We start from the raw sequence: 14,764 nt of genomic DNA on the forward strand, positions 1-14,764 counted from the left end.
AAGAGATGTATTTTTGAAAATCCGGGTTGTCCATTTTAGGCCATTTATGTTCCAAGAACAAATGCCTATGGTTGGTAACCTTCCCTTTTTCTCGTCACTAATTTGTTGGTAGCGTCAGGCCACTTCGGGACATGTGAAGATCGTGCGAGATAGTATTTCTCTTGTTAGTGCTCGATTTTGATATGATACTCCCCTTGCACAAGCTACTGTGCGTCCCCGGGGGCTGTGTGTGTGTTTATTTGGCGGACTTCCTCGCGGGGACTTAGTGACGGTGAGAGTCCGAGACTGATAGTCCTTTGATGCTGTGCCCCACCGGCTCGTTGTGAGTGCCGGCTCGAATCCGGCTGTCTCCTTCGGCCTGTCGATTGGTCGCTGCCAGGGGCTGATCTCTCTTGTTTTGGGCGAGCTTCCCAAGGCGCCTCTAAGGACGCTAAGGGTATTTGCCTGTTGTGTCTCTGGTTCCGGTCTTGTCCGGTCTTGTCCTCATCTGAAGTGGTGAGGGGTAGGCTGGTCTTTGTAAAAGGACTAGCTTGATGCCCCATATCTTAAATTGTGCTGCTTCTGCTGCAATTAAGTCGGCGACTCTGCTAGAGCACCTGGTAGTCTTGGTCGCCTCTGGGGAGTTTGAGTTTGTAGCGGGTAGGAATTCGACCGAGATCAAGTCCTTAGTGCTTATTCCCCCCAGGTTGGGGATGCATTCCATAAGTTTAAGAATATTGCCACGATTTAGTGTGTCATGCTGCCCTTGTGACATATATTCTGGATAGAAAACCAAGGTCTCTGTTGATTGTTTTTTGTTTCCTTCCTCCTGGCGAGCTGGTGAACCTTGGCCTGGGTGCGCTTCGTGAAGTACCAGGTTAGTGCCTTTGCATGGCATATTGGCCATGAATATTATTACTTTGGTTGGGATAGTTTGCTTTGGTATTATTCCTGTTTCAGATGGCCAATTTGCTTGTGAGTGCTCTGGTTGGATTGGAGCAGGGTGGGTGGTCATGATTGGTGTGGCTCTCCTTTGGACTTCATGGTTTGAGCTTAGCGTTGAGCCAGTTGGTCTTTCACTGGCCCCCTCTTCAGAGTTTAGCCTGAGTGGATGCTTGCTTGCCGTTATTATTGATGTATGTTGATTAAATGTCGCCGCGGGTATTTCCCTCTGGAGAGAAGGTTCCTTGTTTGGCGATGTTAATTCACCCACTTGATCGTCGGAGGGCCTTGTTTCGTTGTTCTTGGCGCCGCTTGGCTGTGTGCGCTGTTTGGTCATTACTGCCACATCTCTATGTGCATCTGTTTGTTCCGTTTGATCTCTTGCCGATGGACCTTGTGCATATGTTTGTTCCATTTGGTCACTAGCCGTTGGACCTTGGGGCCTTTGCCCCTGTTGCTTAGGCCGGCTATCGTTTGCTTTTTTCTGCTGTCGAGTAGGGTCGGTGGGCGCGTGGGCTACCCCTTCAGTGGTAAGGGCATTGTTTGTGCTAGCCGAAGATTTTTCCTCTGTGGCAAAGAAGATAGGAAAGTAATTTGTCGTGGATGATTCGGATGTTTGCTTACGCCCTTTTCTTTTTTGTTGCCGCCTTTGTTTTGCGTTAAGTTTTGGGGGTTGGGCCGGTCCCCTCTGAGATGTCTCCTCGTTTGCGGGAGCGGAATGTTCAGTTGGCTCTGATCCAGTTACTTTGCACCTGGAGGCTCCCTCTTCAGATTTAGTTGGGCCCATTTCCTGTATTGCGTTCCCTCTGTGTAGATTCCTCTGATCTCCTATTAGATCGGTTAGCATTGAGGGTAGTGTGGCTAGTTTGTCGACAGCTTGGCTGCAATTGCAGCTCAGGTAGGAACTAGTTTGTGCTCTCCTGATCAAGTTGTTCAAATTGCCCAGCTTGTCATCGATGCCAGCTGTAAAAACCGCCAGTGTGTTGCGAAGGGTGAGTTGTAGCTCCATTTTTTCTGATTGGTATTGCAGGGCATCTACAGCTAGCTGGATTGTATTTAGCAATGAGCCCCAAGTTCCATTGTTCTGTTCTTTTACCCGCTCTGTCTCCTTAGAGGTGATACCGAGATTATTGGTGTTTTTGACTGCCGGAGGTGGATCGAGGGGTTGGGGCTCTCTATGGTCTGGTATGTAGGTTGCTAGTATCTCTTCCCATTGTTGTGTGTTAAAATGAGGCCCTGTTGCCTTGCCTTCCACATCCTGGCTAGAGTTATGGGGACTTGCTTCCTCCATACCAGAGGAGCTTGTTGCAAGACCGTAGGTTTCCCGATCTGTGTGTGGAGGAGCGCATCTGGCCCTTGGGTGCGACTTGATAGGTGTGCTTTGACTGTAGCTCATAGTTGGTGTGCCCAGCGCCAAGCTGGGAACTCTTTCCTCGGGAACAGCCGATGACGATGTCTGTGTGGCAGCCTCTGAATCCCTTATTATTAGGCACCTGTCTGAACCGTCAGCTGGTTTTAGTGCTGAAGTAGGTTTCACATTGGCTTTGTGCTCATCAAGGGGGGGTAACGTGTCACCTCCCTGGCTGCGTTTAACCTTGTCATCTGGGTCCTCTGGGTGATAGGGTGGGAGTTCCTGCTTGGGGGTTGAGTCGTGTAGCTTTCCTCTTGCATTTGAGGTCTCCAGAGGAGTGCAGTGGTTCGTGTGTTTTGAGATACTGCACTGATGCGGGTCTATCGTTAAATTTCCGGGAAACAAGGGGCTTGCCGCCTCAAGCTCTGGTGGTGACGAACACATTGGTTTTAGGCATCAACAAATTATGAAAACCGAGCAAAGGGGTTCAAAAGTGAAGATCAAGTAATAATGCAAGTGCACATCAATTAAAATCTCAGATTAAATTCCAGATGTTCATATCTTGTCTTTATTTCTTGACAAAACTTCTTCGTTGCAAGCCCACTGCCAGCCAACACGTGTTTCGTCCTGACTTTAATAGGTCATGGACTTCATCAGGGCTGAAGACAAAGAAATAACCGAATTTCATAAAGTATATATTACAAGTAACAGCAGAATACATACAAATATACTAACATCAAAAAACTCAAATGCTAATTATGCAAGTTATTGAGCCGCTTAAACCTAATAGATAAACATGATGGTAGGAGCAAGAAGTATGATGTGTAAGATCACCGAAAAAATAGGGGTTGTAAGTAGTGTGTATAGGAAAGGAGGGGAAACTGCAGGGAGGGAGTGAATATTGTAAAGAAAGAACCCTATGAAAATCAATATATATAGAGTTCAAGAGTCTAGTGAAATCAAGAAAATGTTAGTCAACTAAAGAGAGTAAACGGCTACTAACCTGAACACTAGTGCCCTAAATAAGGGCATGAGAGAAAAGAATATTATCTTAAGTTGTAAAAAACCTGAGTCCTAGTAATCCGCCAATGAAGTTAAGCCATTGACAGGTATAATCTACTATTATTTATTAAAGCTAATATCTGGAAATCGAACATATAATACATAGAACTCACCAATACTTGGTGTAATCAAGGACTGTGTCTTATAGGTCCAGGAGCCTAGGGCTACGTCCGCATTCTACGAGTAAACAAAAAATTCAGCATTGCTAGTATTCTATCAGAAGTAAAGTCAACAATTAATGCGCCAGTTGCAATAAATATTGAAGAGCGTACCAATTAAGTCTCGGGCTACTGGCTCCAATCCAAAATTTTCAAATAATTACGAACTGTTGTATTCAGCTCTAGTTATCAATCATGTGATCTAGGACAAAAAGGAAACTGGACTTCACCGAACAATCCGCTGTGATAAACGAAAATTCAAAAAAAACCTTGCTCGACAGAAAGGGTTATGCCAGGGACACTAGTTAGGAACATTATCACCTTTAGTCCATAGACAAACTAGCAAAGCCGGCATAAGGACATTGGTTTTAGGGCAGAGGGGAGCAGTGGGGTTTGCAAACCGTGCAGGTGTCTGTTGCTGGAGTAGATGGCAGAGCCAGCGTCTTTTAGAAATTCGAACTTCGTGTATATTTTTAAGGGACTTCATCCTTCAACCAGCAGTGCACCAGGAGGCGCGTTTGAAGAGTAAGGGATAAAGGGGGCTGGGCCTCTGGCGAGTTGCTGGGCTTCTTTTTATTTTGGATTTTTTTATTTTTATGGAAGGTGGGCTGTGTAGACCCTTTGTCTGGGCTTTTTAATTTATTTATGTTTTCAAAAAAGGGAGGTGGGCCACGCAGCTCTCTTCTCTGGGCCCATTTCACCCCCAGTGACCCCATCTCCCAGCCATTGATTTTTTTTTAACTAATAGTAGGGAATGGGAATGGGACTGCTCCAAGAGGCCTAGGTGATCAGGGTGCTTCTACCCTGCCCCCCTTTCTTTTTCAAAATCTTTTTTCTGCAACTCGGTTCAACCGAGTCACAAGATGGCTGTCGACACTTCCTGCTTTGATGTGTTGGCAGCCAATCAGATCTCAGCACAAGATCGGGAGAGGTCATGGATCCACCACGTCCCTATATATACAGCTGGATTTTGTTTTAATTTCTTTACAACTACTAAACGGATTTACACCAAATCACAAAACAGCACTTCCTTGGACCAACATCTACCTTTCTGCCAAATTTGGTGTAATTCCGTTCAGCAGTTTGGGCTGTAGCCGTTTCTAAAGGTTCTTTGGGAATTAACATGGGAAAAATTTGCTTTTAACGACTCCTAGTGTGATATCTATCTATCTATCTATCTATCTATCTATCTATCTATCTATCTATCTATCTATCTATCTATCTATCTATCTATCTATCTATCTATCTATCTATCTATCTATCTATCTATCTATCTTATCTATCTAAATAAATATATATATATTCCAGTGGCTGGGTAATTATAGTTAGTCCAGCATCTCCATAGGAAATGCGTTTTTTGTGTTGCTAATAACTTTGGCACCATTTGACCAATCTCAACGAAACATTCCAAATAAGTGCTCTTTTCTACCTAATGTGGAATGTTTCGGGATGATCCGTCAAACAGAGGCCACGAAAAAAGAGAGGCCCCAAAACACAAAATCCCCATACATTTTACAGAGACTTCTTGAAGAAGCACTATCATAAAAAAACTGCTCTGCTCACAAATGCTGTGCATGGTGTGGGGTTGGCAGCCTGCTGGGGGTTTTGCCACAAGGCCGGGCAGCAGGCCAAGCCCTGTGACCAAACCCCACAGCACACGGCTAAAGGCTGTGATCAGTGTGTGGTTGGCTGCCTGCAGTCCTCATGAAAGCAGGGCCTGGCTGCAGCACAGACCCTGTAGCTAACCCAATGCCATGCACAACCCAAAAACGTGTGTGGTGTCGGTTGGCTGCCTGCGGGGAGTTAGACGCAGAGCCTGGTTGCAAGCCAGGCACTGCTGCCAACCCCACGCTGCTTGTGACAAAAGGCCGCGTGCCGCATGGGGTTGGCTGCCTCCGGGTGGGTTGGCCACAGGGATATCATTTGAGATGTCATCATTGATGTCGTAAATGATGTATTAGAACATGTCATGAGTGATGTAATGTGTGCGGTCAAAAATAATGCATCGTTGGGACACAAATTATAGTTATCTCCCATATATGTATGCTATTCTTAATTCTACGTCTACGTACCTTTGAGGACCCTATTTCATCAAGGTACATATATGTGGATTTAAGTAGGGTAAATCTGTATTTCATTATACATAATTAAACTCATGATATTTTTGTAGCTGTTATTTTGTAGCACCATATTTAGGTGTCAATCATACAGTATTATACTGTGTGGATTGTGGTGCTGTGTGCATGCTTGTCTAAATGTTTGTGCATGTGTGTGTGTGAGTTTCTTTGACACTAACCCTTGTGCTTTAGTTAGCACTGGGAGAAAGTGAAACCAATACAGGTGTGAAGCATGGTGGGTGAAAGAGTGGTATCAGGGGTTACTGTAGCTCTGACATAAGATAGAACTGACTGACTGAGCTCTGTGATAACATCTTGCCCCCCCCGAACATGTCTGATGTCCATGACTTGTCGGCCCACTATAACCACGCAATGCTTAATGTTCTTGATGCAGTGGCACCAGCTTAAAAGAGTGTCTGCTAAAATCTCCAAACCATGGTTCAATGATAGTCTTAATGCCGAAAAAAGAAACTCAAGACTTGCAGAAAGGAAGTGGGGCAAACCTATCCCTCCATGGAACATCTTCTTCACCTGAGACCCTTGCGAAGCTTATACAATAAATGCATCAGCTGCTCGAAGGCCACCTTCTTTAGAACTTAACTAGATCAAGCAAAAACCTGTCCGAAAAAGTTGTTTGAACTCATCAAGTCCCAATCCAATAATCATCCTAACCTATCAGCTCCGGGTCAAGGGACCCTGCCGAACTGTGAAGAATTAGCTGTTTTCCTCAGGGATAAGACTACCAAGATTGAGTCTGAACTACGCTCAGCCAGGGTTCACCTCTCGAATGGTCCGCTGAACACCCTATACCCCTCAGAGCCGAACATCTCTGAACATATTCAGTCCTGCTGCCCTAAAAACAATGCATCGTGGAGTTTGTTCCAAACTGTGGATGAACCCACTATTCTCAAAATGTGGTTGACCTTGAAACCTTCCAATCACTACAATGACCCTCTGCCATCAAACCTGTTCCCGGAAGTGAGATCCGCCTTCTAACTCTCTGGACGACGATCGTCAATGCTTCTCTTTTGCAAGGTGCTATTCCAGATTGCCTTAAATCAGGTCAGGTTACCCCGATCCTAAAGAAACCAAATGCGGATCCCACTGACCTTCTTAACTTTCGACCAATCACTAACATCCCCACCTTGGCAAAACTTTGGGAAAAATGTGTGCGTGCCCAACTCTGTCATCACATTGACCATTTCCAACTCCTGGACCAATGCCAATCTGGTTTACGCCCAGGTCATAGCACAGAGTTGGCGCTAACGCACATCGTGGATGATGCTCTTAGAATGCTGAATCACAATGAGTCGTGCAAACTGATCCTTCTCGACCTTTCGTCAGCATTTGACACTGTCAAACATGATCACCTAATTAACCTCCTAGAACATAGGATGGGGCTGTCCTGGCCGGTTTTAAGCTGGTTCTCTTTGTTCCTTCAGAACAGATCCCTATGTTTCAAGGTGGACCAATCCTTGTCCCTCCCTGCACCAGTCACTTTGGGTGTTCCACAAGGTTCTGCATTGTCCCCCACGCTCTTTAACCTGTTCATGGAGCCTCTGACGGAAATTTTAAAATCATCCAGCATTCGATATCATGTTTGTGGATGATACCCAAATATACCTGAAGATCACCTCCCCCGAAGACATCCAGTCCCTCAACTCAGTCCTGCTGGAAACACAAAGCTGGCTTAATGCTCTAAAAACGGAATTCCTTCTTATCTCACCCTACAACCAATCCCTCATCATGGAACAATGGCTGAATGAGCTGACGGCTCTTAACTGCAGTCCACACCTCGTGGACACAGCATCATCTCTGGGTATCATTCTAGACAAAAGCCTGAACATGCAGAAGCATATAAGTTCTCTCACCAAAGGAGCGAGCTTTCAACTCAGTTTACTTAGGAAACTCAAACCTTTCCTCCCTACTCTTGACCTGAAGGTTGCAGTACAAGCATTAGTGATCTCAAAGCTTGACTATGGTAGTGCAACACTCTGTGGCCTGCCTAGAGCGATGACGGCTCCTCTTAGGGCTACCCTCAATTCCGCTGCTAGGCTTTTAAATGGTACAAAGAAATACCACCACGTCTCTCCGGACTTGTGGGAACTGAATTGGCTTCCTTATGAAGCTCGGATTCAGTTAAAAATTGCATGCATGGCTCACAAAGCCATCCACTTCAAGACCTGGCTGTACCTTGCGCAGAAACTGGAACTCTCTTGTGGTTCCAGAGCCTCCAGAAGCGCCAGCATCATTTTGCTTAAACCTCAGAAATTCAACAACAAAAAAAGGACCTATAACGGAGCCTTCTCGGGGTTGGCTCCGAGGATCTGGAACTCCCTTCCCCCAGAAGTCAGGGTAAACCCTTCTACCGTCTTCTTCAAAAAAGAGGTCAAAGGGCTCCTGATGAAGAAATGTCTGTCTTAGCATGGCTCCGACATCGGATTCTGGGTACATACCCGTTGTCTCGGTTCAGCCACTTGGGTCACGATTAGGACGGACAATTCTAGACTTTGATTTTGCATATTGGTGTGTCTACTTTTCCCTCACAAGATTGTTTGACAATGTTTGACTTTGATTCTGTCGATTGGTCTTTTCTTTTTTGTATGTTTATACCCTTTGTTGCATAATCTGTAATATACCCTTATGATGCATAATTTGTAAAGCGCTCTGATACCCTCGGTGGTCATGTTCGCGCTATATAAAACTTTCAATATAAATAAATAACTAAGAAAGTTTCAATATCTACCTTTCAATATTGTTCAAAGGGAACTATGGTAAAGCTGCTGAAGTCATCACAAAAGCTCCCAAGAAAGGCGAGAAAGCAGAGGTTGATGAAGACAGACAAGCACTGCTGGATGCAGGTTCTGAAGACGAGCTGGAAGTGGAAATTATGCCTTCGACTACATCAATTCAGGATAAATCAATGACCCCTGGCAAACGACCTGAGCCCACCGAGTATGACAGGTGAGACGCAGCAAGGTGATTGCATCACGGCTTACCTTCCTCTGCTTGTCCTCTTTGTTAACTAGGAAATAGTTTAGGAATTTAAGGACACGTTTTGTGCATACCACCTAGCCCTTCTTTACTAAGTAACTTTATTCTATTTGTAATATTGTGCAGCGAGTCTAAACCATTAAGTTCAAGGGAAGCACTTTAAATGGTTATAGAGGAGTACAACCAAACTATTGTTTGGAGAGTATAAAAGGCGGCACTGAAAGTGGTATTCCACCCTGAAGGAAAAGAGATTGGATGAAGCAGGTTGGGAGCATTAAACTATCTGGTTGAGGCAGGAAACCATACGGTTGTGGTCTCTTATTTAGAGGTGGGATAACTCCTAGTGAATTGGCCCCATTTTCTATTACAAGTGTGCCCGAGCTTGTGAGACCTGCTGCAGGGCAGGACCGCGGGCAGCAGCTTTGCCCGATTCCACTCTACCCCCCGCAGCAGTCCGAGTGGAGCAGATAATGTGTCCCCCGACAGGCACAAGTGTTCCCTTCAACCCCGCCACCACACCCCATGCCTCTACCCCTCACCGTCAGTCTTGCAGACTCTTCCACCTGAAATGGTGAAAAACTGCCAGATATAACGTGCAGGAAATTGGGGTACGAAGATTTATTCCCCATTTTGGGGGGGAAACTCATAATTGGTGGAATTTGCTGCTGAGATACTGGCCGGTAATTTAAATTACCGCCCTGAGGTATCTCAGCAGCAAAGTCCAGACAATCTATAGTGAGGCCCTCAGTGCCAGATTGGATGAACTGAATTGGTGCTGGGCAATTTTGCACTGATGCTGGGCAATTCTGCACAGGTGCCAGGCTGCTTTGCACCAAACTTAAACTAACAGCCGAACAACAGTCTGGTACAAAATGCCATTTTTGCAATGGTTAGTTAGTGCAAATGCTGTTTTTAGGTATGGATTGACAGCACAGCTGCCAGACTGACCTTTTGCTTACCATATATTTGCAAGGGGCTATGGTGCTCCCCTTCAACCAATGGCTTTTTTGAGCAGCCTCTTTCAGTCATTGGCTTGAAACTGTAGATTACAACTTGCCTCCGCCCACAAGAGTTTTCTCTCTCAACTAATACTATTTGCTGTTAGGGTGTGTCATTTTCATTGACAGGAATGAGAGGACTCCTTTCCAATTATAGGCCTCTCTTTCCACTCCTTCTGGCTCCCTCTCATCCCTTCTTCTTTCCTGTGCTTCTTTCTTTACTATCTATTGCCACCACTCTCACTACTTGTTCCCACCTACCCCATTTCCCCTGTATGCTACTTGTTCCACCTGCCTGCCACTCATTTTGTGCCCTTTCCTTTCCCTTACACGGTTAACCAATGTAAATTGCTTAGCAGAGGAGGGGTGTGGTCTGATCTTGCCTCACCAAGTTATCCAAATTCATGCATTTCTAAAATAAGTTAAACAATTGTAGAATCACAAAGGAACTGACTTCTTCAGGCTATGACATCAATTTTGGTTGGTTGAATGTTTTAAGGAAGAACTTGGATTTTCCTGTTAATAAAATGCAACCTCCTTAGCAATATGTTTGATTGTGTCTTGATTCTAGGGTGAAAACCCCAATAAAGGCCTGCACGGAGGATGTGTGGCTTGACAGAGTAAAAGTGTATTTTCTAGTTCACATTGGAGTGGACCTTTTTTCCACTTTTCTTATCATAATTGTTATAGAAAGACACCTTTTTGGGTTGTCCACAGACGTTTTTCATTTTTTGGAATTCACCTGCTCGTAATCTTAAACTCTAACAGTAGGACACTGCTATCCAGTGCCCACTATGTGTGTCCTGTCCCCTAAAAGATGTCAAAATTGACTTTAAACCTGATTGGCACATTTAACCTTACTATATGGGATTTTCAGAGAGAGAGGCACTGCGGAGTGTTTGCAGTAGGGCAAGAAGGAACTGCTGAAAAATTGAGTAGGGAACTTTTACCTCATTGGTTAGGGAGTGTCCAGATATCACCCTCCTCCAAAAGTTGGTGCCAGGCATAAATGTGACATCCTCAGGCACCATCCTTAGAACTCTTCCTGGACCTGCAGAAGACAAGAAGAGGACGGTGCCTCCTGTCTATGATCTCAGCGCAGCCCTGAAAGAGAGAGGTGATCCGCTTGGAGTGGAAATTTCTTCTAAAAAAGCAACTAAGTCCCTTTCTGCATTGGGACTTTGAATTTATTTATTAACATTTTGACTTAGACATTCACCGGGACTAATCTACCTGTTATAACCGACCAGGGCTCCATCGTTGTTGGCTTTAAATCGGGTCTAGGTCTACTGTTTCCACAGTCTATCATTGGCACTTTCTGCTTTCAGTGTTATTTTCACTTAAATTTGTAAGAATTCATATCTCCACTTATTCGGTTTTTGTCAAATCAGTCTAATTTTCTCATGAAACCTTTCTCTTTATTTTAAAATTGGTTGTCGAGGTTAATTGTGTTTTATGTGATTTTTTTTTACTGTGTATACACTGCTTAAATACTTTGCACATTGCCTTTGGTTTATGCCTGACTGCTATGTGTCATGTTACCAGGACAGTTCTAATGTATTTAATTATGTTATATCTAGCCAGCAAAGGCCTTATTCTTTGAGAAGGGCACTTGTACACCCCAAATAATAATCTGCTTTCTTTTATTTTGATAGAATATGTTTATTTTTTCCATTTCCAATTGTTTAGATTACATCTATAATGTTATACTTTACAACGTTTATGAAAAAAGAACAAACTTAGTAGCCATCTCACCCCCTTCCCACTCACTTGTCAGAGAGGCCCCCCACCCCCTTGAGGTCCCTTGTTTTTCAGGCTCAATTTTCTACATGGGTAATATTGCTAGTACCTTTTTCCCTATATCTGAGTCCTCTCTGATGTTTGGAGCACCTCCCTATTCAGATCCGAAGTCCACTGGATCTCGCCCTCCCACTGCCGTCTCGAAACTCACTATGGCCTCCCCCTATGTTGTCAGAGCCTCTTCTTCGTTTTCATCCACCCTACACCCCCATAGCCTGACTTCCTCTACTATCACCCATTCTTTGACATCTTTTGCCCATCGTTGCTTATTGGGACCCGTTGTGCTCATCCACACTATGGCTATTCGTATTTTTGCCAGTAGTAGTGCCAATTGTTCGAATCTCCACTGCATTTTCTCACCCTTGCATTGTTTCAATATCCCCAGCAAATATGTGGTAGGTTCTATCCTCGGCGTCACACTTACTATATTCTGTAGTGTTTCAACTACCTGACTCCAATAAGTATGGACTGTGCCAGGCTAAGTGCATGAAGGATGCTGCGTAAGTGTTGCATCTGGGGCATGTGTCTGGTTTTTCTAGGTTTATGCAGTGTAGCCAAACCAGAGTGGCATATGTGTGGTAAGCCTGGGTGGAGTTTGCCATGTTCCGCTACGAGGAACTCCGCGGAGTGCACAAAAAAAACTCTGCAGTGCTACCTGGATCTCCGCAAGTGACGGAGTGCGTTAGATAAATGCAGTTCACGGTGATTTTCAGTTCCAGGTGCTTGTTCGCACTGTGCAATCATCGCAAACGGCACCATGTACAGCGCAAGCATGCGCTGCTTCCTTTCAAAATCGAACGGTCACAAGCATACGTGACCACTCGCAATGAGAAATATGACCGCTCGCGTTGAGTAATCTCACCGTGGGGTTGATTTTCCACGATTGCTCTCGCCAACTTGATGTTGACGATCACGAACGAGGAAAAATCTCGCCGGGAGGTGGATTTTCCTTGCCTGCGCGTTGAAGAATGCGAGTGAGGAAAAAAAACTCCGCTCTGTGTTTTCGGAACTCCGCGAGCTCTGCATAACGCGGAGTGCAGAAAACTCCGCAAACTGCGCGAGCGGAGTTCTCCACCCAGACTTAATGTGTGGTGCAAATCAGTTTAAACCTCACATTACATGAGGTCTTCTTCAACAGAGTACAGGCGTGCTTTCATCTTGTGTCTGCTATCTGCATACCTAAGTACTCCTCCCAGGCTACTCTTTCTCTTGACTCGGTTCTGGGCATATCCATAATTATGGCTTTGTATAGCTGGGATGTCAAATTTCTTCCCCCTCCAAGCTCCAGTAGTGCCCTGAATAGGGCCGAAGAGTCAGGAGCTTCCGGGCATATAGGCCAAATATCCCGGACTATGTTAGTGATGCTCGCATAAATAAGGAATTGTCCCCTCCCACCCCAAAGTTTTCCAGTGCTGTCTCGAAAGTGATCAATGTTTTATTGAGGAATAGGTCTGCTAATGTCGTGCATCCCTCATACTTCTAACCAGTGACCTCCACCTCCGATGCTAGGTGTAGGAATGTTAGGAGGTACCAGAACACAAACTCTCTTGCAAAGGGGGCGCATCAGGACCACCCTCACCGCTCTTTCCCACAGTATTGCTGTGTGTCTGATCAAATATTGACAAACTCTGTGTCCCCTTGCACCTCCATGCAGCAGTTAAGGTAGAGTTCTTTCTCTTGTATTATCTACCAGGAGGTCTTTCTCCCAGTTATTCTCTTCAGTCAGCCAACGTGTTGCGCGCTGTAGCTGCAATGCCACATAATACATTTCCAAATTAGGTAACGCCAACCCTCCCTCTTCCATTAGTAGCTGCAATATCTCTCTACTTACTTTGTTCCTGCCACTGCCCACACTAATTTTGATAGCAAGAAGTGCAGTCTTTTGAACACTGACCTCGGTAGTGTCTAGTGAATGCTGTAGGGCACTAAGGCATCACAGCTGGAACACCATTGTGGCTACTGCTATGCGCCCCATGAGGGAAAAGGCGTGTTCCAGAAGGAGACTGAACGAGCCAATCCCTCCATCACCCGATCTATGTTACATTGCTTCAGTTTTTGTGTAGTGTGAGCGACTACGACCCCCAAGTATCTGAATTGATTTGTCTCCCATCATAGGGGCATATGGGGAGCGCAATGGGGTCCCGACTCTGCACAGCACCTGGTGGGTAGATCAGGAATTTAGCCATGCTAATTTGTAGACCGGAGACTTCCCTGAAGGCCTCAAAATATTGCAACAGGCATGGGAGAGAGACTGCCGGTGGCATCTGATAAAATAAAGTGCTGTCAGCATATAAGGAAAGCAGATGCTCCCTATCCCCGATCTGTGTGCTAAAGCACATCATGTCTCTCCTAATTCTGACAGCCAGGGGTTCCAGCGCCAGAACGACTAATGAAGGCGATAATGGGCACCCCTGCCTGGTGCCATTCTGGATCTCCAAGGGGTCTGAGATCACCCTCCCCTGCCGCACTCTGGCAGAGGGCTCAGAATAAATCAGATCCACCCAGGACCAGAATTGGGGTCCTAACCCTGCCCTCCCCAAAACCGCCTGGAGGAAGCACCAATTTACCATGTCAAATGCCTTAGCTATATCACAATGGATACTAAGGCAAGATCCTGCTCACTGTCCTCCACTTCATGGATGACGTACATGAGCCGCCTAAGATTAATCTTGGTATTCCTGCCGGGTATAAACCCACCATTGGTCGGGTATAAACCCACATTGGTCAGCTTGAATTAATCTGCCCATCTCCTGCCCCGGTCTTTTGGTCAAAGTCTTGCATAGAATTTTCATGTCTAGCTTTATCATCGTGATTGGCGAGGAGGCCGGGTTAGGGAGCTCCGCACTCGGCTTTGGGATCATTGTTAAGATACCCTCACGAAAGGACGGGGGGCATCTTTTTTTCCAATGCCTCTGCAGCCACATCCCGTAGGCAGGGGGCCACCACTGCTGAAAATGTTTGATAAAACTCAGTAGTGAACCCATCACTGCCCAGTGCTTTTCTGGATAGGAGAGATTTATTTGCAGACTGTATCTCGTCCACTATCAGTGGGTTATCTAGAGGTTGTCTCACTTCTTCACTCAATTGCGGAAGCTGCAAATCCCCTGATTGCTCCTGTGTAGGGTCTCCTGAGTTAGTGTATGCCTGTTTAGATGTCCCTTGATCACCTCTACTATATTGCTCTGGCTACGCACCTCTCCTCGACTGGGGTTCACTAGGTAGAGCACCTCTGTGCAGGCAATTCCTGCCTAAGGATCCAAGCTAAGAGTCTTCTGATTTATCTCCCGATGGTGTAGCAGTTGATGGTATGATGTTAGTGTGTATTTCTCTAACCTATCATGTACGTCCATAACTTGTCTAAGT

The 14,764-nt window shown here is 45.4% G+C and overlaps 1 protein-coding gene across 1 annotated transcript in view; it reads left to right on the top strand.

Annotated features, from left to right (window-relative positions):
• Positions 1 to 14,764, top strand: part of LOC146812054 (fer-1-like protein 4) — a 1,053,957-nt gene that overhangs the window by 463,967 nt on the left and 575,226 nt on the right. Inside the window, exon 17 of the mRNA XM_085619061.1 lies at positions 8,375 to 8,573. Coding sequence (XP_085475187.1) covers positions 8,375 to 8,573 — 199 coding nt within the window. The remainder of the gene's footprint in view (positions 1 to 8,374; positions 8,574 to 14,764) is intronic.

This window comes from Triturus cristatus, chromosome 7, assembly GCF_964204655.1.
Source record: "Triturus cristatus chromosome 7, aTriCri1.1, whole genome shotgun sequence".
Classification (NCBI taxonomy): Eukaryota; Metazoa; Chordata; class Amphibia; order Caudata; family Salamandridae; genus Triturus; species Triturus cristatus.